Below are 25382 nucleotides of genomic sequence, written 5' to 3' on the forward strand. Positions count from 1 at the left end.
TGTATTTGTGTGCGACTGAATATATTTTGCCGTAATCATTGTAATCATATATATATATGCACACATCTCTAGGTACATTCATATTAAGATATACACTTCAATAAATAAACATTAATATAAATATAATAATAAATTATAAATTGTTATGAAAACATTATTCCCGGGGTTGTAATTTATGTATTAGGTAAATATTATTGTCATATAATTACGCCATGTCTGACTTACGATTAAGGTAAAGTAATTAGTTGTCAGTGTGCATGCGTATAATAACGACGACGTGACTTGAATAAAATATTATGATATTAAGTGAACCGGTAATGTCACGGTGTTTAGTATTAAATATTAACCACGACTATTTGTATTCAGCCTTTAAGGACACTTAAAATGTTTTTAATATAATTTTATAAAATCAAATTTAATATTTTTGAACATGCAATAATTTTGACTCAGATTTTCAAAAATTGGACTACCAAAACCTGCCTTAACAAATTTATGTGAGTGGTTTATTACGGCGTATGACGTATGTATAATATATATGTATGTATTAATTTATTATGTAATCCAATATTTCTGAACTATAATATTATATAGCCGTGCTTGATATGTTTTTTTTTACCACTCGTCATAATTTTATTTACAATTGACACATTATTATAAGACTGGATCTCACAAATTGTCCTACTTTATAAACTAGTAAACTACTCTCAAGGTCATAGATTTACTTTCAGATTAGAAGATAAAACTAGTATGTACATAATAATAATTAATAATATAACACATGTACCTAATATCATACTCGTATACCAATATAGTGTATAAATTGCAAAATGCGAACTGCGTTGTATATATATACATCATTTACATTATATTATCGATCTTTTCGAACATACGTTGCTAAAATATTACTCTTTAAAAAGTATGTCGATTAAAAATGTATCAATTATCTTGGGCCTAATTTATTCAAATTCTAACGGCTCATGATGTACAACAAAAAATATATAGACCGTAAACATAATAATGTAAAACAAATATATTATTGAATGGCTGTTAAATTATTTGTATCTTAAAATCTATTTTAGTTTAATTTTATCCATATTATCTATATTCATAGTTTAAAATATTATTAGAAAATTTTTCTAATTTAACTTTATAATTTATAGCTTTCTAAATCTCTAAGTTAGCTACAGCCGACATAGTTTTTAAAAGATAGATAATAAAAATGTTTAATGTATAATATTTTACTTGTATATTAGTTATATTTTTAGTAAATACAAAAAAAAAAAAGTAAAAAAATGTGTCAATATAAACTACTAAAATTTCAGTTAGTTTACTCTGATTAATAGAATTACCATGCTAAAATAGACAATTCTACAAAACATTTTTATTTTTTTCAATGACAACTCATCGAGTTATAAGATATTTAGGTATACTCTAAAATCTAAAGACTAAAGTGTTCGAAGTCACATGATAAATTTAACTGATTTTTATTTTTATCAATGAATTAACTATATTATGTACATTTAATAACCTAATATCTATTAGCTAATATGTATTAATACTTATGTTGAATATGCTGTTTATTATCGATAAATTAATATTAAAATGTTAAGAACCAAAATTCGAATAAGTAAAGGATATAATGGGGATGCCCATCATTCTTGGTAGATCACTCTGTATATTTATTAATAAATACAGTTTTTTTAGAGTCGGGTGTACGTTTCAAACTCAAATATCAAGAAAAAACAAGTCAGTGTCTGTACACCTATATGTGTACACTATAAATATAGACACTCGATAGACTTGATCTGGACGCGTTTTTAACGCTAATATTTCCATTATAATATTTATTGTGCGCAATTTATGAGTTTTGGTATTTATAATAAAAAAAAAAAAAAAATCATCACCGGTTCCGTGCTATTATAGAATTCCCCGTTGCAGCAAGTGTAAATATCTGCCGAGTCACCGAAAACTGTACGACGACAATACCGCGACCACCCGGTACACAGTATGTATGTATGCAGCGTCTGGCCCAACAGGTGACGCGACCTTTATTAATGAACGTCGTGTAATATTTTGACAGGCGATATTTTTGTAGCCACATATAAAGTATATATACATACTTACATATGCTTGCGAGTATGTGTATACCAATACCTATTATATATGATACTATCCGTGTATATGTGTAATATATATATATTATATATGTCTGTGTACGTATATATATATACCTACACTTAGGTCACGGATGACGCATTTTCTCAGACAATAATATTATACATAGCATTTAATCTCTTCCTCCCGAGGGAGTTAATTGTACAATTTTCAAAATAGTCCCGCTGCAGCAACTATATATTGTCTGCTGCTGCATATAACCGTATACCTATATATATATATACGAGGGATCGCAGCGCAACCCCGACGAACAAAAATTCCATTCGGTGGACGAACAAAACCGCTCTGAAATATCATACCCTATGTAAATATTAAATATATGTTATTTGTTCGCGGGTGCAGGGTACACCATGAACCTGCAGTTGTAGATAATACTGAAATTTTTAGTGGATGTATAGGGATAGAGTACTCGTAGGTAGTTAATAAATGATAACGCTTAACGGTGGAATGCCATAATAACGAGATCACGTGAATTTTATTTTATTTTATGTAAATGAAGAAAATTACGTTGTCGTAAATATATTATAGATGTTTTAAAATATTATTACATCTAAATTATTTTTCATTGATTTTGAGTAAAATTCAAATTCAAAATCCTGGGACTGGTTGCATCCGAAAACTGCACACTTTTGATTTTGACCCGAAAAAGGTCGATAGACAAAAACCGCACACTTTTTCAGTAATTATGTAACAAAATACCCCAAACTTAAAGTGGTTGAAACCGCACACTATTTTTAGTGCTAACTAACGGATTAGATAAGATAAGATTACAAAAGATACTGCAATAATCATTAAAATTCATTTAAGACTTTAGTCTCCATTCAATACATTTTTATAATTTTTACTTTTGAGAATACTCGTATATATGCATATTTTTTATTTAATACATTTTTACATTTTTAAAATTTGAATAGGTACTTGTATATACATTTTTTTTTTTTGAATAAATTATAAATTATTAAGTATATATAATCTAACCCTTTTTGGGGTCGAAATTAAAAGTGTGCGGTTTTAGGAGTCAACGATTAAATGTTAGGTTCCTCTTTTATTACATAAATGAATATAAATACCCATTAATACCCATTAACATAATGTACCTATATTGTTTTATAGATGTGGTGTTTTTTTACTTTTCAGAAATTTTTACTGATAATAGGCAATAACATTTCACTAAGTACAAAAACATAAAATATGTCTATAGTCATTTTACTTTAAATTGAGAAATACGTTAGTGAATGCTAATAAATTAATAAATTAACAAACACTAAATATAAAAGCCAACAAACTGATACACAAGTACCAAAAATGCAAAACAAAATTTTATACTTTATTTTTATGATATATAAATCGAATTTTATGTTTGATGTACTATGTTCTGGAGTACTATAAAAAAAGGCAAATTCTACAAATGCATAGTCTTAGTTATAACCATATTATCGCCGTGTAATATTTGAGTTGTATACCTTCTACTATACGTATTATATGTTTAGATTAAACATCTATATATGTATAGACAGTAGTCACATACCTATATAGTATAACACTAACACACGCACACACACTCATATTATATGTATATATATACATACAAGTACAAGAACGTGCCTGAAGGTGGGCTGCTGCAGTTGATGTTTGTACGCGCATATTTCATAAGTATATGAATAGCCTTCTGAAGAAAAAGAAATAACTACAGATTGACAGCAGATTAAGTTGTTTTTTTCATCCTATATTCGGTCTCGTTTGCTTTTAATTATTGTGTTATGATACGTGATTTCAACATTCTAATAGCAGCAATCGCCGTTCTTATAGTTCACTACTGCAGTCATCTCGTATAAGATGATGGTTTACTATTTTTAACCAAAACCGTTTAATACATTAGTATCGCACACACATTTGCGGTGGATCGCCTTCCGTCTGGAAAAACGGAAAACTGCACGATTTAAATTGATGTAATCGAAAAAACCAAGTTATTCTTAAACGTATGTAGGTATATTATACTATTGTATATGTATATAATAATAATAATAAATCGTTGTGACTCGTGGGTCGACCGCAATCTTATTTCGTACTTATTATAAATATTGTTCCTAAAGAGTATTGGCTAAAGCTCTAAAGGACGGTATTCACCGTCCGATCACTTAACGATATTTGAAATAATGTCGTATCGGTTTCGTATATTATATACAAACAAAGACACATACACACTATACGCTTTTATGTGAAATATATAGTTTCGAAATACCGTTTGGTGTGTAAGCCATAGCCGCATATTATAATGTGTGTATATATATATATATATAATCTAATGCGTATATTGTAGTCCTTAGCGCGCGCGGTGAAACGTGGCGCCTGTAATCGACGCTGACAGTGAGTTTTATACAAAAAAAAAAGAATACCGCAGCAGCAACGACGGCGGCGTCAATAATTCCACGTTTATAATATATTATAACATATATACGTATAATAAATAATAATATATACAATAATATTAATAAACCGGCCAAGCGTACCTATGTTTATCTCCTCTTCGGCGTCATCGTCGTTTTTTTTTTTTTTTTTTACACACCACGTCCGTTTTTGGATAACATATTTTCTCGTATCTATTCAATATATACATAAATAATATATAAGTATAATATGTACGTACGTACGCGCACGGCAGCGAACAACCGATGGCTTCTAGAGCTCTCCCATTCAACCTTATCTGAACTGTCCAAAGTCTTCTGGTCCGTACAACGTAATGACACACACGAGCACGCGCGCGTGTTCCCAGGACTTATTTTATAATATATACGCCCATGTGGCTTGTACCCCGGTCAAGTTTTATAATATTTTTCATTTTTTTTTTTTTTTTTTTTTTTATTATTATTATTATTTCTCCCAAACGGTCGCGATGTCGTATATCATACATATGATATACCTATATACTTTTTATACCAACAACCTACTACGCACACGGTCTGAGACGAGTTTAAAACGTATATTACAATATTATAATGCACACGTCAAACATTCGTATCGGAAACCAGTTTGTCCGATCGTATTTGGATCGCAGTGAAGTTGTACATAATAATATAATATCACATACGTCTTATAGAGGAGTGCACATGACGACCACTATAATATCAGATATACGTATGATATATCATAGTATTTAGGTGCTCATATAATATATAATATGTACACAAGACGCGCTTACACGTCACTTAATCCGGCAAACAACAGTGGCGACGGTGCTGCCGGTGAACGGTACACTATCCGCAATATTATAAGTATAAACCTCCACGCGCGGATAATATGAGAATATATTTTGAAAAAGGTACTTGCCTATTAGGTATATAGATAATATTAAGATCATAATCATTGAGGTTTTGATTATATATTTATCGTGAGGGGTAATTTACTTACCTGCGTATGCAGTGTGGGGTTGATTATTTCGTCGATATTCATTGACGTTGCTAGAGCATTTTTTTCATTTAATACGTTTGCACGAGTCACGAGTACAATTAGTACAATATACATATTATATTATTACTAATGTACTATATTGTATACTATAGGTAATTTCAATTTTCATATAAGAATATTATATTTATATAATACATTTGTGTAAGCTCTATGCTTTTGATAATGTCACAGTGATCGTCGTATGTGACATTAAGTATGTAAATAGGTATATATGAGCAACTGGTATTTTGGTTACCGCTGATCGTTGTGTGGTTTTGGTTTGAATTTTATTATTTATTTTTTTATATATATAATATATATACAAAACTGGTTTGTGTGACGAGTATAGATACAAGTAAAAAGAAAAAAATACGTGTTAAACGATAGACGCGAGTGAAGCGATCATGTGAACCGTGATTAATTTACACGGAGTACCACTTAACGTTTATACCATATTTTCCCTAGCTCGGGTACGGGTTATTACCGACAACGACAAAGTACAGCAAGAGCGAGCTTGTTGTGTATGCCTTCGCGGCAGTCATGTGCCCGAACGCCTAAAAGAAGCGTATAAAATATAAATGCACACAAAATCCGTTCGAATATATTATATTTTGATTTATGCCCACAACAGTGATCCACACATTCAGAAATGTGCAGAAAAATAGTGTGCTTTTTTGTAAAAAAAATCTAACCTGTACTAATTGTACACACTGAAGAACAACTTTTGGATTTCATAGTTCTATATTACATTTTTTATATTTTATCACACAAAGATACGATCTGTATATATTATAATTTATAATATATCTGTAATGTGAATGTAACTATACAAGAGGAGGTGAATATATTAGAATTTACGCATCGCATACCATTTATTTATTATATTGTATAATGTATATGTGTTACCCGAGGTCAATGTAGATAATAGGGTCATTGTATAAACTATAAAACGACCCGAATTTTTGGGTAATTTGAAATTTATTCAAGAATTTTCTGTATTGTTTGGGCATTATATAAATACAAAACATGTATAGAGTATAATATCTAGTATGGCCAATTTATTAAGGAAATATGAAGAATACACATTATTATAGACAAAATAGACGAAACCTGAAAATTGAAACCTTAAAAATGAAACAAACTTCGGAAAAGTTGAAGAGTCAGTGGCAATTAAAATCACAGATGTCGATGAAGCACATAGTGATTTTCATAATATTATTGGAGTAATACAGGTATATTATCAGGTATTTCTACCAAACTATTATTATTTGATTATACTTGTTTTAAAAATTAATTTGTTATGAATTTATTTTGATAGTCAATAATAATATGTACAAAATTTTAACATCAAAAGGCTTTCTTCCCAATTTATATAGTCATAATAAATTTACAATATGTAAGAAGTCCATCATTAAATTTGCAAAAGACGTGCCACCACTAAATATTACTAAAGGAAGTGGCAAAAACCTTGAGTGATCAGGGATATGATCGATGTTCATGTTTACAAAAATGCAATACCAAAAAATGCAAATGCAAAGCTGCAAGATGACTTTGTGCATCAAAATGACATACATGGTAGTAATAATCCATGTTATAATAAATATTAATAAAATATAAAATCCTTCTTTTTTAAAAAAAATATTTGATAATTATAAATTAAATTTATCTAATAATTTTGTTTTTCTAATTTATCTTTAGGTACATAAGTTACAGAATATTGCATGTTTCATATAGCTAGATTAAGGCCATTGTATAGAAGGCACGGGCCAAGTGTAGTCATTTCTACATTGACCGCCTACATTAGACATTCTATACATTGCCTGGGCATTTTTATATAATATCCGATTTTCTACATTGCCTATTAAACCAATATTGTACATTGCAGAGTTGTATCTATAACGCACTTATACTTATATTATCTACGACCACCTTTTTTCTTAGGGAGGTATATTTTTCATAACTTTTAATTTTTATCGATTCGTTTTTATTTGTTGTTTTTTCATTCGAAACGATTGTTTGCGACAATGGTTGCGGCTCGGCGGTTCGCGTGACCAACGCTGTGGTACACCGCAATCAACCGACCGTATTATACTGTACAATATACGTGTATAATGTAAGGTTAGGAAGGTATGTCACATACCCTATGTGCCTATTATACAATATAGTTCTTATTTGACAATCAAAAATGCGATTAACTACATAATATAAAAGAATATATTTTTGGCATGAAACGCTTGATTATTTTTTTTTTTTTGATTAATTAATATAAATATTTAGTATATACATATTCGAAGCTTTAAAAATGACCAAAATCATTTAATCAAAACTTTAGGTAGGTACACGTAAACGTTGTATTTTATAGACATATATTGTAGTAGAATAATAATATTATGGCATGGTTTATGATGGTATTTACGCAAATTATTGACATTCAGAGACAAATATTCTGCTTTGGAAAAAGTTTAAAAAAAAAACAATAAGCGATCATGTAACAATAAAAAAAAAAAAACGGGAAATCAACATGGTCCTATCTATGTATAACTATATAAATTATGATTAATAGTCCTTAGAATCGTATATAAAAACGCAATGATCGTAGTTTCTCGTCAGATGTTTATATACTTATAATATTATAAAAAGAAAAATAAACGTGTCGAGAAAATAAAAATACAAATATTACCCTATACCTACGGTCTACACGTGTGCGTGTGTATGTACGGCAGCGGCAAAATTATATTCACGCGGATATTACTTGCTACTATTTTAATATTTTTCGACGGGTGTACTTACCTACCTATAATAATAATAATAATAATAAAATAATATACATAAAATATACTGTACTACAGCGTATATACATACACTACCATGACTGCACTTGTACTGCACCTGACAGGCCGACCGGCCACCAGCGCCGACTGCCTGTCAGATGTCGGCGACCGATAACGAAACTCCACTACGACGGCTACACACGACGCTATGGAGAGTATGGGCTAATGCTCGAAATGAGTACACTGTTTATTGTCTGTCAGTGTCCGATCCGCTATCCGGGGGGACGTGCAGCGGTGTTAATTTTTTATTTTCAAAGAATTTTATATTATTATTATTATATTATTAACGTTCACACGGTTCCTCTTCCGAAATGTCGCGGTTTAATGTTTACCGTGTATAAGTAGATACAACAACTAGCTGTAGTTGTAGGTAGTGTTAACCGTTATGTTATGTCATATGGTATACCTACCATTTCGAGCATTACTTATCAGTATACGGTAACTCGTGTACGTGGCATTTGGTTTTGGATGTAGGTGTTTTAAAAATAAAATAGTCTTTGAAATATGAATCGAAACTCGCAATGTTCACCGACATAACTATATTATACAGCGATACAACAATAATAACAGATAACAGATTTTTTGAAGAAAAATCGAAAACATTTTGTAGCGATGTAATTTATTAATGAGCCATTCTATTCACGAATAAATCGCCCGATTATTGTAAAACCGTAAACGTAATAATTACTTTTTTTTTCAGAAGAAAGAAAACACCATACAATAATCATATCAATAACGACCACTGGAGTATGGTATATACTATACCTAAAAATATAAAATATTATATACGTCTATGAGATACAGATGATAAAGCTGTAGTTCTTTAACGTTGTAATGCATTCACGCGTGTATCTAAATTAATTATGCAGATTGCTGCAGATGTATAAAAAAGTGACCATCGCGTCAAGTCCACGCCACTGATTAATACCTACGTATAATTATTAATATATTATAGGTGCGCGTATATTATTATACACGAATAGAAAACTTTTCTGTGTTCATCGTTCGTAGCGTCGCGGTCGTTTTAAAACGTTATTTTGCGCTATATTACATTATTTTATTATCATTATTATTCTACGACGATACTTGTTTTTTTTTTTAGACCAGTTACGTGTTTGGGACACGATACTGTGTAAAATATAATACTATTTTGTCCGTCTCGGTTTTTTCGACACCCCCGGGCTCGCACGTCGTTTTATATACTAAACAAACACCCGTACTGTTTAGTCGCCAAACTGGTTCGCTGTCGATTTTTAATGGCGATGCAAATTAAAATTACAAATGATACGTACAACTGTAGGTACAAGAATATTAATGATACACGGTGATGTAATCGCGTCTACCCGCCATGTCTGGCGATCGTGAATCGAAATAATTATCAAAACGTAAAATGATTAATGCCTCACGAGTACTGCGATTTTAAATGATATTTATACGATACTATCATAATTGCCAGTGGCTTAAATTACATTAAAACTTGTTAACGGTTCTGGTTTATTACTCTATCATATAATATTCCCAACCGTAATTCGGTTATTACTTTATAACAAGTTATGAGTTTTCACTATATTATAGCCTATAGGTGCCTACGGCCTGATTTGGTAGCAAAATATTATACACTTTGTATTATTCTATTGAAAATCGTATACAATATTATAATAGTTGTATCCCCTTTAATTATGATGAAAAAAATAAAAGTATAAAACAAAACTATAAACCCTCGAAATCGCTTTGCATGAAATATTGCAAAATTTTATTGTACTTATATATTCATTGAGTGTACCTATAGATCATTGTAATGAATGTGTTAAATCACTTCGATCAAAAACAGTATGTCGACTTCTATTTCTGAGAATATTTTATAATTCATTTAAATTACCATTTATAAGTCATCTATTTTGCTATTAGTACAGTAGATTTATTTTATTTAGGTCTGTCAAAAACAAGACAGATATTATGTTATAATACAATATTGTATTGTTATTAAATTAAAAGTTTTTACACATATTATATTCATATACAACATAAATATACTATAATTACATTCTAGATATCAATAAAAAAAAAAAAGAATAAAATCGCTAAAATGCTCGCCTAACGCATTAAAACAATCACCTATAGTATATACCTATTATTATATAATAACGTTTTCCTGTTTAGCAGCGTTTGTTCGGCGTTAAAAGCACTTCGCTGTTGGTTATCGAATAGTGCTTATTATATACATATAATATTATAAACATACATATACATACATGTAAGTCAATCCCTCTCGGGAAGGTTTTTCGCGCGACTTACGTCTTGTTTATGCTCCTCGGTGAGTGCAGGGTGAGGGGTGGCAAAAAAAGTATGGAGGGTTATATGCAAGGTGGCGGCCGTCCACAGTCAATTTGGTTAATGGTATACGCGCGCGATATATACCAGAGAGGATAAAAGTCGGAACCGGTGATGGTGTGCAAAGGGTCTCGTTTTCGGGTTGTCGACTCGAGTTTCCCTCCGCCATACCTCCTGTACGATGTGAAGGTAGAAACGTTTAAGGCGAGTGGGGTAGTGAGGATTTAGCGGCAACGTCCTGTTTATATATACATGCATGCATTCCCTTTTAATAATATAATATGTGTAATACGTATACGAATTTAATATATACATGAGTGTCCGCAACTATATATTATAGCGTCAAAGAAAAGGTGAACGAAGAAGAAAAAAATAATAATAATTGAAAATTCTTACTTTTGATACCATATTTTTTAAACACGGTAATTTGAAATCGTAGGTATTAGATAAATTCAATTGTGTATATAGAAGTATACGATTCTGATAAATTTACCATTGTTTTAGTAGTTGTTCTTAAGATACAATTAATGGGTTTTTTAGAACGCATTGTTAACGGTTTTTAAAATAAATATGAAACTTACAATGAATATAGAGCGAATTATAAAGCGGTCGATGTATTGCGACACAACTTTGAATTGTATAAAAAAATATAAGAATTACAAGAAAATTTTAACTTAAAATAGGTATATATTTGATTTTTTTTTTTGTTATATACCACTATAAGTTTAGATTTTTGATATCACATACGTATTAAATGCATATACATGAACGAGTGGGTACAATAAAATAAAATATATTTCGTTTTCGTTTTTTTTTTTTAGTCGTATTATCGTTTTTTGTTTTAGTTTGTGTCATTTTTTAACATACCAATTTAATGTTGTTGTATACTTGTATGTAATATTATCACATAAAATACAGAATACGACACATTGTAATTACGTGTTATTTTAGATTCTCAACGGAGCTATGAATGTATTGATTTTACAATGATGTGTGTTTGTCTGGTTTGTCATCACTTTTTGGAGTAATAAAAATTCGATTTTTAATTTTGGAAGTGGTTTCTAAAAGAAAATTTGATCTAGTTGGTACTTTGAGGAGTCAAAAGTTAATAATACCTAGTATTTTGTTCATGTCTGAATTAAATATATCAAAAATGTAGTCACAATATTATTATTTTTTTAGTTGAAATTTATAAAAAATGATCTGTTAGTAGTTTAATTCAAATGATTTTAATATGCAATATAATTTTTCTTATACGTTTTTCAACTTAAATTTTTTTAAAAAAAAATAATGTTTTAGGGAAATTAAATAAATTTTTTATGACCATGTGAAGTCCAAATTTTTAGATTAAATATTCACCCATATCACAACAATTTGTCCTTGATAATTTTTAATTTTGTTGTTTTTTAAAAACAAATAGCTCTAGATAGGTTAGATACTTGACATTTTTTTACCAAATATCATTTCTTATAGGTATATGGTATCATTTTAAAAATATTTTGGTACTTTTTGAGTTATTTATAGACATGAGCAATTTTCGATTATATTAAGTTTTTTAAATGTTAATTAAAAAAAAAAGTATTTGGCGGGTTAAAATTCTTGAAAATACATTGGGCACAAGTTTTTTTATGTGCGTTTGAAGTTTAAATCCCTCAAAATGTCTCAACATCTTTAATTTTTATTGCTAAAAATATGAAAATGTAATACAATAAGTTCCGCATATTGTCGTTCATACTAATTGTGACTAAAAAATAAGAAAAAATACACGAACAAAATTATTTTATATTTATACTTGTATTGATATAAATATTATAAAATCTTTTTACTTTTCAGAGTATTCAGAATATTTACAATGTGTGCATTACAATTCAATTTAATATTTATTAATATTCAATTATGAGTGAAATCACGAGTCTTTCACAGTTTCACGTATAATTTTTCAATCCGACTTAGGTATTCGCTTTGTATTATTTTTACATTTTTATGTTTATTTAAAACAATTTTTATTATGAAATTTTTTTAATTTAAAAAATCATTATTATTATTATAATTATTATACATAGGTAATATACTAATATATCATGTTTTCCTTTACCAATATATTATGTATAATGCACTAAATACTTTATAATAATATGTTATTAACATTTATAAGTTTATAACTTATAAGTTATAACCCTTGTGGCGATATACTCATATCGTCATTTATTGTATTGTCATAATAATCATAATTATTTGTGTAATTATGATAGTTTAATAACTACGTACATCTTATGTTTTTCTTAATTAGGATCATGTCGGTCATATACTCATATTATACTAATGGACTAATACCACTATGTAAGCATTTCAGTATTTATGAAATGTTAATACACTGAAAAGTCGAGATTGGCTTATTATGATTTTTACTCAATTCGAGTTGGTAGGTACTCTTACCCAGCAGCTACTTTTCACGTCGTATTCTCCTTCTATTGTTCATATCTCAGAACCAAGAAAGCTCATATACCTACGTATTAGACAATTAAGTGTGTACAACGTGTAGAAAGAGTGTGTCACGAAGAGTTGGCATACTACCTATTTGAATAAAATTTAAACGTAAATTTGTCTGATATTCACCGTGTAAAATTATTTTACAGTGCGTATAGTGCGTTTTATGACCTACGGGCTACAGCAGCTCGCAAAGGTATTATATACTATAATATAATATAAGATCGCGTTAGTTCAGCTGTACGTCATCCGAATGTATATATTTATAGGTTCCTGTGTCCGTGTACCTTATCCGATGCGAAGTTTTGACACAAGACGGATCACTTTCTTTTGGTACGAAGTTTCTATGTATATATATATAATATATATATGATATATTGTATTATATATTTGACCGTAACACAATACTATATGTGAGATTTCTATAACAACGTGGTATGTAGGTAACTATATATATATTTATTTTTTATTGTATGCCATGGCGATAAATTCGGTGGTTCGGACGTCTCTATAATAATATAGTATAAATTATATATATGTGTGTATAAAAATCTATGTACATGCTATACAAAATAAGGATTTTAAAATCCCGTCGTATTTTATATGTACCTACCTACTCTTTGTACGAGAATTTCCATCGTATAATATATATATATTTATGGGTAGTCTAAAAACCTGCACTTATATGCAACCACTTTTAAAACTTATCAGACCCAAAGCGATATCGACTGCATGACAGGTTGCGTGCCACCTACGCAAAAACTCTGTGTGTATTTGTGTATTAATAGAGTGGATTTTAGTTTTTTTTTAAGCGAAAGCACAATGAAATCCACATGTATATATATATATTATGTACACACACATACATAAATGTGTAGTTGCGCACAGTGTGATAAGAGAGACCTCTAAACCAGGGACTGTATAATTACTGTCCGATGACTAAAAATGATATTATTTAAATACGAGCATAGACCAGCTATAGGTCAGTACGCACACGAGGGTGAAAACAAAAATTAAAAACGTTCGTTTGAATTTTTGAGTGAAAAAAAAACAGAAGTGGCTATATAGTAATATTTATATAACATATTATAATGCGCCGTATAATATGGCGTGCGGTGCCTATGGTTTTATTTTTTTCCATTCACGAAACGGACAATCAGCGGTCGTCATTGTTGCAATGCGGTGTTTCTAATTAAAACACGTATAATTATTTAATGTTCCGTTCGAAAAATACTCCGCATGATATTGTTCACGAGTTTTTTCCTACGCAAATCAGCCCCACAATTTTTAAACAACTTTTACGAATTATTATTTAACATGGTAATTAAATACAAATAATAAAAATAAATGAAAGTCTATGCCAAAAATCGTGCTAACAATTCGTATTAAAAACCTACTATTTTTCGTCGTATTCAGTTTTAAAATAATAAAATATGATATATCGTACATTCGATTTTTAATAATTTGTTAATGAACACATTGCACATTTTCACTTGAAGAATATTATACTCCTATAAGAATATTCAAGTATTGTATCATTATAGCTGTTTTGGAATCATTTAAATTTTTAAACCTACGTTTATTAATTCTAATTTTCATTAATAGGCCTGTATAATACATTTATATTTTTTATGTGAATTTACTAAATTGAATTTGACGCAAAAACTCAAAATTATATAAATATATAACATATTATATTATACATTACAGTCTCTAGAAGTCTAGTCACTGAAGTGCAGTAAATAATAAAAATAACAAAAATTTTAAAATATAATACTAAAAAATACCGAATACGTAATTCCTTCTCATAGACCATCAAATCAATATTATATTTTATAGTCGATAGTACACTGAATATATTATATGTACCTACTAAATATATGATATGTATCATAATATATTATTATACACGAAATCCTCTTAAGCTTGTATATTGTGATAAGTAACCGACTTATTGCGCTCCCACCCACACATATTTGTATATTGACGTTTGAAATTAAATTAAATTGTTTTGACAGCGGACTGTAATAATTTATATCGTATTCGGCCCGATAAAACTGTATGTGAAACGTAGAAAAATTACGCCATTTCATTGTGAAAATCGGCTCACGTCATTTAAGTAGTCACCGCCGCCGCCGCTTGCTTGTATACACATATAATATAGGCGCGTGTATGTGTATATATACATTCTATACACGTCTTACGCTGTGCCTTAGGTATGCCGTTGGAATAACGCGTGACAAGTGGCGGAGGAGGAGGAAGAGAACGACGATGATGAGAACGCAGAGGAAAAAAATTGTTTATACAATAATAATAACAATATTATATTATATCCGCGAGAATGTCCCGCCGAGAACGGAGTTGAGCTCTCCGCGACTCGACTCGCGCACAAACGACCGCACAGCGGCCTATTACAGCTATATATGGTATTATATATATGACGTTAATAATAATAATATAGCATCAGACGTGTCACGCGGTGCGACATTCTTTTTCTACAGCTATACTATAGCATTACAAAGCCACAAAGGCATAGAGGCATATATATTTAATATTATTATCATGTGCGGCGAGTATCGAAAATATTTTCATTGCGCTTTATTATAATAATACGTTTACGTGAACCTATGTTTTTTTATATTAATCCCACACGCGTTTACCTGGTAATCAAAACGTTACACTAACGGGATGAAATGTACGACTTTTTGAAATTAACACAATTTTTGAAAACACGGAATCATCACTGATCAGCCCGTGTACAACCGAGTTAAACAAAGTGTTCGGAAACGTGTTTTTCCAAAAATGATGTGAGAACATAATATTACGACATAATATTATAATCCCGTGGTATTTTTATTATTATTCTTTTCCGTGGTGTTTCTGACTTAACTATCGAAATTACGACAATACGTAGTACCGTCATGACATCATATCATATATGTACTGTATGTACTGTAGCTCCGCAGGATAGGGTTAATGAAAAAGGTTCCCACGTTCATGTGTGAAAGAATAAAGTATATTTTTATCGAACTCTTAAGTGGTGTACAAAATAGTACGTTTTCTGAGTAATAAAATACATAGAAATATTATTGTTTATTTATTCATTTAAATTTATGTACAGATATTGCGATTTGCGATTACCAATTTAGTCTAAATATCAAGGATTATTTTAATAAAAAATAATAATGATAGTAATAATGGAATCATTATAGCTACAAAGAATGCTTTAAAATCTATTTTTATAATAAACATACGAGTAAAAAATTTTAAAAATATAGTATAACACTGTAATAAGTACAAAAATATTACTAACATTATGATTTATTGTACCAACCCTGCGGTGCCGGATAAACCTCCAGTTTTGTACTTGGGCTCCCGATATAATATCTTTGGCTACCCGTTTCACAAACTTTTTATTACATTTCACTTTTTCTATATTCGCATAACCGTTTGAAATAAATATAATTGGGCAATTTTATCGACGAATTTCACAAATTACCGTTAAGTTGAAATATTCCGATTCGATTGACATATAGTTACAGCATCATATTTAAATACCCTATGCAACACATGATGTAAAACCACTATGTGACCAATTTCACACGAATTATTACAATACCACCAAAAATGTTGTACGCCAACACGTCCTACGTGACAAAGTGATGGTAAAATAGCGCCAGGGTTTCTATATACTGTACCGTGTCGTACACAGTTGAAATTAGTTCAATGTGTAGGTAACGTACCTATTACTCAAACATTATTTTTTATCTGTATGCGTATTAGAAATTTAGAAACGCGCAACACAAGAAACTATTTTGTAGTGGAAAATGGAAATCTAGCGGATAAGATTAAATAGATATCGAAGTTATAATCAATAGCCACCGTAAAAATATGTTCGATGATCTCCCGGACGACGATTACTGCAATTTGATTATCTAATTATACTAATTTACCATTGATTTAGATTACAGCTACGGTAATTACTTCGTGTCATGTTTTAAGTATCGTATGTTGGTGGTTGGCTATTGTAATAATTATGGTATTATTCACTGACCATGGTCTACCATAAGTTGAGTTAATAACTTGACTTTTGAACACGACACGACAAAATAACGTAGCCACGAAAACACGGTTTTCGGTACAACAGTAATTATCATCTTCCATCTTGTCTGTATTTGTTTTAACAGAAAAGTTTACGCTACGTACCGATTCACGATAATTTTCGATCGAAAACCATTTTCGTTTCGCCGTTCAAATTCGAGCGATTGTCATACGAGCCTTTATCCATCTAGCCGTTCAGTTCTCTGCGAAGATTATGCACCAGACGACTAACATAATTGTAAGATATACGTATTGGTCAACTTAATATTATTCGCAGATTACTTGTAAGTTGTAGAGATAATTTCGCATAGCGATTATTTAAAATTTATCGTCATTATTTTCGACTTCTTATTCGCATTTGGTTTGAAAACATGTTTATTTTGTACGAAGAGGATACTTTGGAAGCATATCGCATATTTTTATAAGAAAAAATCGATCATTTACGTTCGATTTATAATAACCAATCCAAATGATTTGCATTTTTGAACAAAATATTTTTCTACTGGTCCATACGTAATTTGTTTATGAAACTTTATCGTGTTAATTACAATTTCGTACCCTAACGTGACGCTTAAGAGACTATTATATTATCCCGACATTGTGTATACCTATGTGTTTTAAGATAGTCTGAAAATATATTAATCATTCATATAACTACAGGTATACCCATAGTCGATGCACAATGGGATTATGGATGACAAGAAATATCATGTATATGTATTATTATTAAGACTTAAACCAAAAAACAACCTAAAGTCTATCATCACTATCTGTATGTAAGACATTTTGATACATAATATTATATTAACTGTTTTGTATTGTTCTAAACACCAATTATTGTACTTACCGCGAGGATTTCCTATGTATACAGTAAGTGGCGGTGTCATCACTCAGTTTCACTCGCTCGTACAACCTATTTGTAAATTAATTGATCTATATATGATACACGCTCTGTATATACCATAATTATATTGTATTGTGTATAGTATTATATAAATTATGTTATCCATTTACATGTACAATTTCATCGTACCGTTCGTTCATTTATCAGACTGCGGCGCGCTATAGTAGTATAATACGCGTATATATCGCAATAATATAGTGACGTACTGACGTCGTATAATATAATTCACAGTTTATATTATATATTGTAATATCGTGGATGGCAGTTGTAAGGGTGGTCATCGCTTAATGCGTTTTATAAATAGTAAAATTGTATTGACGTCTATGATGATATTGTACATAGATATATCTATAGATGTATATATATATACAAAAGAAAATATACGAAATACGTATATTGTTTGGTATACCAGATACCTAGTATGCACGGGACATATTATATATGCGTATCGAATTACGCGCAGGCGATCGTTTTGTATGTGTTTAGCTGCCGATGAGTATTTTACCGTGAAATGGATATTTGATTGCGTAAACTCCGACCGGACCCTCTGTGTAGAGATATATATGTACAATATACACAACACATATGTAGGATATATATTCTACGGTATATGTATATAATTATAATAAGCGGATTGAGTCCGCAAGATCTAAGACTATAATACCACTATAATAAAAATTATACATAGGACATTTCAACCCTCTTTCTTCTGTCCGCAGAATGGGTTATTACGTTTAAGGTTTATCTCTATATTTACAAAGTTCAATATAGCTGGTATAATGACAACATAACGTCATATTATAGTACGGTTACGTATTATATTTTGACCGAATAATTTTCACGATTTGTTTTTTGTATTGTGCACGACAACATTTCTGGGTAAATGGTTTTTATACGACTTATCTACGGAACAAACCAAAAACTGTACCTCGGGAATTTTAGAAAATTTAAAATAACACTATTAGGACTATGAAAAATAACAAAAATATATAGAAGGTATATATGGAATTTACACGGGAATAATTATTATTAATAATAATTATTTGTATACAATTCAAAATTTAATTTGTTCATACTCGCCGTGCGGTAATTTTAAAGAAAATATTCAGAGACTTCATATAACTTGATGATTTAATATTTGAATATTAATATTTATTTATATATTAAATATATTTTTTTAAATATGTTTTTTATTTTTTTCGTAAAATATTAAAAATACATCAGTTCTATAAACAACTATATATTATCTATTCTTCTCTGTGACATCATACATAATTATTCTTTGTAAGATGTAAATCTCAATATATAGGTACAATCTTATATTATTATGAATGTAATTACAGCAACCCACCCTTCGTCGACCGTCGTATAATTCTAAACTCACTATAACAATAAATAATTTTATTATTGCTCCTCGAGCGACCTTAACGTGGGTATTACGTGTCTTAGTATCGGGGAAATCAACCAGTGGTGGATTTAACGTTAATTTTCCGGCAAATATCGATAAAGCCACCACCTGTATTTTGTTCTGTGAGCTGGAGCTTACTTGAATTACAGCGAAAAGGTTTCGTAAAAGAACATAGGTATATCACTACTCACGGGTAAATATTCGATATTATGCTTAAAATTTAAACGTAGGTATAACAATAGAATCGCTCACAACTAATATGTTTAAATTAAAAATCAGTATAATAAAAATTATCATCAGCATACACTTCTTTTTTATATATGAGATATAAATCTAAATTTTATATATAAATTCGTTTCACGTTATTCTGATTCCAAATAAACCAATTTTTTTTTTTACTTTTTTTAAAATTATTCCTGCAGTTGTAGATTTTTTAGGTGTTTATTTTGCTATTTTAATAAAAACAATTTAATTAATAAGAAATGGAAAAACCCAAAATGCGGACTAAATGTTTATATTGGATTATTATTGTTTTCGTTATCGGCTTTTTTATTAAATATATTAAACGTATAGATTATCGATCTACATTCTACATATTAACCTGCAGTACCTATACGGTCAGTATGTCTGTAACATCGATATCGATCATTTCAAAATTAAAGGTTTAGTGTTGTAATTTGAAACCTCTCGTATGAAGTATGCACCGATCAACTCAGTGGATGCAGAGAGTCGTTTTTTATGTATAAAAATATTCCGTTGGATTAAATAAAATCAATTTGACTACTGCAAATCTAAAGAAAAATAATATGGTACCTATAGGTAATCAATAATTTTTTTAATTTAAATTAATTTTTCAAATTTTTTTTCATTTTTATAATTAGTTCGAATTAATTTTTAATGGTGTTTTTTTTTTTTTTTTTGTTTTTTTTTAAAAAATAAATATTAAATTTAATTACTACGCAAATAATAATATATTATACATATGTATAATATATATAAATTAAAACTATTTCCCTTTTAGTTTTCAATAGCTACAGATTATTTAGATGCTACATTATTTAAATGTATTCATTAAATTCATCAACTGAATCCCAATGTTGATTGATTATAATTACTTAACCTTGTTTGATATTGAATACATTCCAAAAAACATATTTTTAAGTCAACCTTCTAAAAAATAAACGACTTTTTCAAGAATTTCATCATTATTAAATAATATTTTGTATTCCCAATCAATTTGATGTAATATATATATAATATATATTATATATTAAACTCCAATAATTATGTTGAGTATGACATAGTAGGTACATGTATAATATATATTATTGAATAAATTCAAATAAGACAATTCTAATCTAGTCGTTAATCCACAGTTTAATATATGTAACGATAAGTAACGCGACGTACGACGAAGTTAGGTTATTATTACAATTATTACTATAATTACGATCTAGACATCTAGTTCCTCGTATTTGTGGAAAATGGCTGAGAAAAGTCTGTGGCTATCATCTCCATTTTCCACCTATCCCAATGGAATAACAACAATGTTTATTAAAAAAATTTAATTTTAACATTTTCACGACGCGTCCGAGTCATCCGGTAAGTTGTGCACAATATACAATAATTATAATCGCGTATTCTTTATGATCAATAGATAAGTACCTATATATTATGATATGTTAAACTAAAATATATTTTCAAATTTCAGTGGCGGATTAGAAATCACCGACATTTCAATAATTCATTAAGCATATGTGTGTTTATACAGTGACTATAATATTATGTGATTTAAACGGAAAAGACTTACCGGCCGGTTTAGGAACATTTCGTTTGACTTGCATCCACTTGTAAGTGGGCACGGCAGTCTGGACGGCCGACGAGGCTGCGACGGCGGCGGCACCGTGCTTCTGCTGGCCACCGCTGTTTTGCCGGCCACAGTGTTGTTGCTGCTGCTGCTGCTGCTGCTGCTGCTGCTGCGTTTGGTGGTGCTGGTGATGCTGCTGTTGCTGTTGCTGCTGGTGATGAATGTGGTGGTGATGTTGCTGTTGTTGGACGTGTTGCTGCGGTTGGCCGGCGATCAACGTGGCGCGGTACGCAGACGCGTCGTCGCTGTACGGCGACGTGCCGTCCCGGCCACCGTAACACTGACCGCCGGAGGACGCCTCCTGTTTGATGACGCGCGTACACCGATCGTCGCCGGACGTCGGCGTCGCCTGTAGTTGTAGCGGCACCGCGGCCACGGCGGCCGCAGTCTGAGCGGACGGCTGAACCGGTGCCGGCGGAGGTTGCGCGGACGGCGGCCGCGGCTGCTGCACCGCCGGCCGTCCGGCGGCCGAGTGATCGTTGTTGTGGTTCAGGTGCATGTTGAAGAAGGCGTTGTCCACGGACGCACCGCCGCCGCCACCACAATACGACTCGTTGCGGACACCGTTCTCGTCCCGATGGTGATGGCCGCCGTAACCGTTATTGTAGCCGCCGCCGCCGCCGCCGCCGCCACCGCCGTCGTCCGAGTACGCGCCGTACTCTTGTCCGTGTACGGCGGCCGCGATGCCGTTACAGTCCAAGTTTGTGTAGCTCAGACCGTCGGACGACGTGATGATGACGGCCGCTTCGGCCGACTGCAACGGGTGTTGGTGATTGTGATGGCCGTGTTGGTGGTGGTGGTGCTGGTGGTGATGGTGGTGGTGTTGGTGATGGGCATGGTAACCGCCGCCGCCGCCGCCGCCGACGTCGGCCGCCAGCTGATCGTAAGCACCGTCGCCGCCGTAATACGAACGGTAATCGGCCGCCGACGCGTTCTTCTCGTAGTAGCACTCGGCCGCGTACGCCGGTTCGAGTGGCGGCCGGCCGCCCAGACATTGCGGAAGATCGTAGTCGGCCACCAGTCCGCTGGCGCCGCCGTAATAATCGTCGGCCGCGGCCGGCGTGTGCGTGGCGTACGACATCATGTCGCCGCCGCCGCCGACGCCGCCGTTGACCGCACCGCCGCCGCACGTGTTGTTGTGCATTCCCATGTTTGCCGTCTGCGAAACACAACCGCCGACATTATAACATATATTATTATTATTATTATTATCGTTACGAATTCTCACTGCAGTGGCGTGACGAATTCGAAATGACTTTATACAATATAACGTCTGATGTACCACCCGCACCCACTTATAAAAGTGCTCTAAGGCATTTGCCGTCGTGTACAATTATTTTTGTATAATTCAAATTGAATTATTATCCGTCGGCCGTTATGAAGCAATATATAGTCTTCGCCCCGCCACTGGTTATAATATTATAAGTTATCATATTATATATAGTATATATTATAATTTAATTTATTACGTTAGCCACTGCATCGGCTGGGCTTTCAATTCTGCACTTGCAATTTACTATTATTACGTTTTAACCATACATACGCAATACCGCACAAACTATAGGTATTTTGTCACGGATCCCTTTCGTATTATCCAATAGATAAGTAAACCGTATTTATTATTTTCCATTTTTTTTTTTTTTTTTTTTTTAAATTTTTGATTTTCAATTTAATTTTTTTATGAACTCGTATTGTTAGTATATATTTTTTTGTATAGGGAAGTCTTTTAGTGTTACATTAAAATTCGTTCTTAGGTACAAGCAACTGCTAGAGTGTATTCTTACACTCAGATTATACTATATCAGGTCCAAGGGTACCTTCATCATAATATTACTTTCATTTACAATAATAATCTTCAATAAAATCATTTTTTTTTTAATATTTCAAATTTTTACTAATAGGTGTGTAAATTTTTCTAATAAAATAAACTATGTTTTATTTTTAAATCAAATTTTAAGAAGTATAATGTAGGTACTATACAGCATTCAAACGTTAAAACTCTTCCAGCTGGGTGATTTTTTAATCCATTTGTTCATAGAAATACATTACCTATCCAACAGATCGTGGAAATAAAATAAAAATATGTATAGGTAAGTATATATTATTACAATAATTATTAACTATTAATTATTAATTTTGTATACATTTTTACATTTTCTTTTTTACCTACGTTTTTTTTTAACAGGTAAAAAGGAATCATTTATATTTTTAATTTATGTGCTAACTCTTCAACATAGTATTAATTTAGAATTCGTTATTGTATTGATGTTTCTTTTTGAAGAAATTAATAAGTGAAAGTTCATTAAGTTTTTTTATCTATAACTGCGCGTTATATTTAAACATGACAATGTCTTAATTTATGCGTCTACATGAACATATTAATTTAATCAGTTGCAGCTGTATAAAACGATCGATATAAATATGTAGGGCATTAAAAAAGGGTGAATATTATTTTGGATTTTAATTAATTGTAGAAGTTTTGTTAGTATACACCAATACTATTAGAAATAAGTATATCTAATAATAATCAGGCTCCATATTATTAGAGTTATCTTTTTATTTTATTTTATATTAGAGATATTCAATAATATATTAAGTTTGTTAACTCAATTATATATATGTGTTAGTTGTACCATTAGTTTATTAAGATATTGATACTAGCTTTATTATTGTGTTTATTAATATTCTGTTGCAGTAAAATATTACCTATACCTATTTTCTAAAATTATATTTAACTAACTTGAAGTTAATGTCTTTTACAACATGTACCTACACTTAATTCATTGTGTCTATACTCAGAGTGGATACAGAGTGTATAACTTTATGTATAGTATTATGTATATGTTTATACTAAGTAAATGCTATTTACAACTACTTATGTAGTTATGTACAATGTAAATATTATGGTTGCCTACTTCATAGTATTATATTAAAATTTAAAACGTCTATAATAAAACGATTAATATGTGAATTTCGTTATTGGCACTATATTGTTCATTTTTATATGTTATTAACTTTTTAAATGAATTATTATATTAATTTTCAAACAATTATGATAATTTAATTATGCATGTTAGACTCAACAAGTATTAGTGTGTTACAGACTATTGTTATATACATAACCGTACAAAATACATTATAATTACATTGAGTACAAAAATATAAAATCAATAGGTAATAGTCATAACTCGCGGTCCTCAAAAATAGGGTTTATTCAAAATATAAATGTATAAATTGTTAATATTTAACACTGTTAAAAGCGTTGTGAAATTATCTCATTTATGACTCATAATCTCATAACTTATGAGATTGTGATTTGACTACACATTATATATTATAATTAATAAAAATAATGTTTTACAGCATACCTAAATGATATAATATATGCGATTTATACGTATTTATTTTTAAATGATTTAACTGCTACAGCAGGTATATTATATTGATTAACTATATGGAATTCATATCATACTTCAATACTTCATTGATGTATTATGGTATGGAATTGCATTGAAAAACATGTAGGTAGGTATCTATGATATTTTTCCCTTTAAAAATAAATCAAAATTTCGCTTGTTCCATTAGTTCTGCAGGCGTGTTTTACAACTAAACTTTTCTATTAAAAAAGTTTGCCGAAAACTGTCAAAACTTGAAAAGAAACAGACATTGTCAACGTGTATATTATATACTTTGCACAAGATTTGTCGTATTCTAGACAACAGATAAACATCACCTGGATACATCAACTTCAAAAAGACATATTGTAATTCAGTGACAGTCAATTTCATTCTATTCACACAAAAAATCTGACATTTGTTAGGTTATAGGAAC

At 30.8% G+C, this 25382-nt stretch overlaps 1 protein-coding gene across 1 annotated transcript in view; it reads right to left on the reverse strand.

The window, feature by feature from the left end:
- LOC114125327 (alpha-protein kinase 1-like) overlaps positions 1–25382 on the reverse strand; it is a 38806-nt gene that overhangs the window by 11734 nt on the left and 1690 nt on the right. Inside the window, exon 2 of the mRNA XM_050199673.1 lies at positions 21495–22710. Coding sequence (XP_050055630.1) covers positions 21495–22710 — 1216 coding nt within the window. The remainder of the gene's footprint in view (positions 1–21494; positions 22711–25382) is intronic.

Source organism: Aphis gossypii, chromosome 1 (assembly GCF_020184175.1).
Source record: "Aphis gossypii isolate Hap1 chromosome 1, ASM2018417v2, whole genome shotgun sequence".
Classification (NCBI taxonomy): Eukaryota; Metazoa; Arthropoda; class Insecta; order Hemiptera; family Aphididae; genus Aphis; species Aphis gossypii.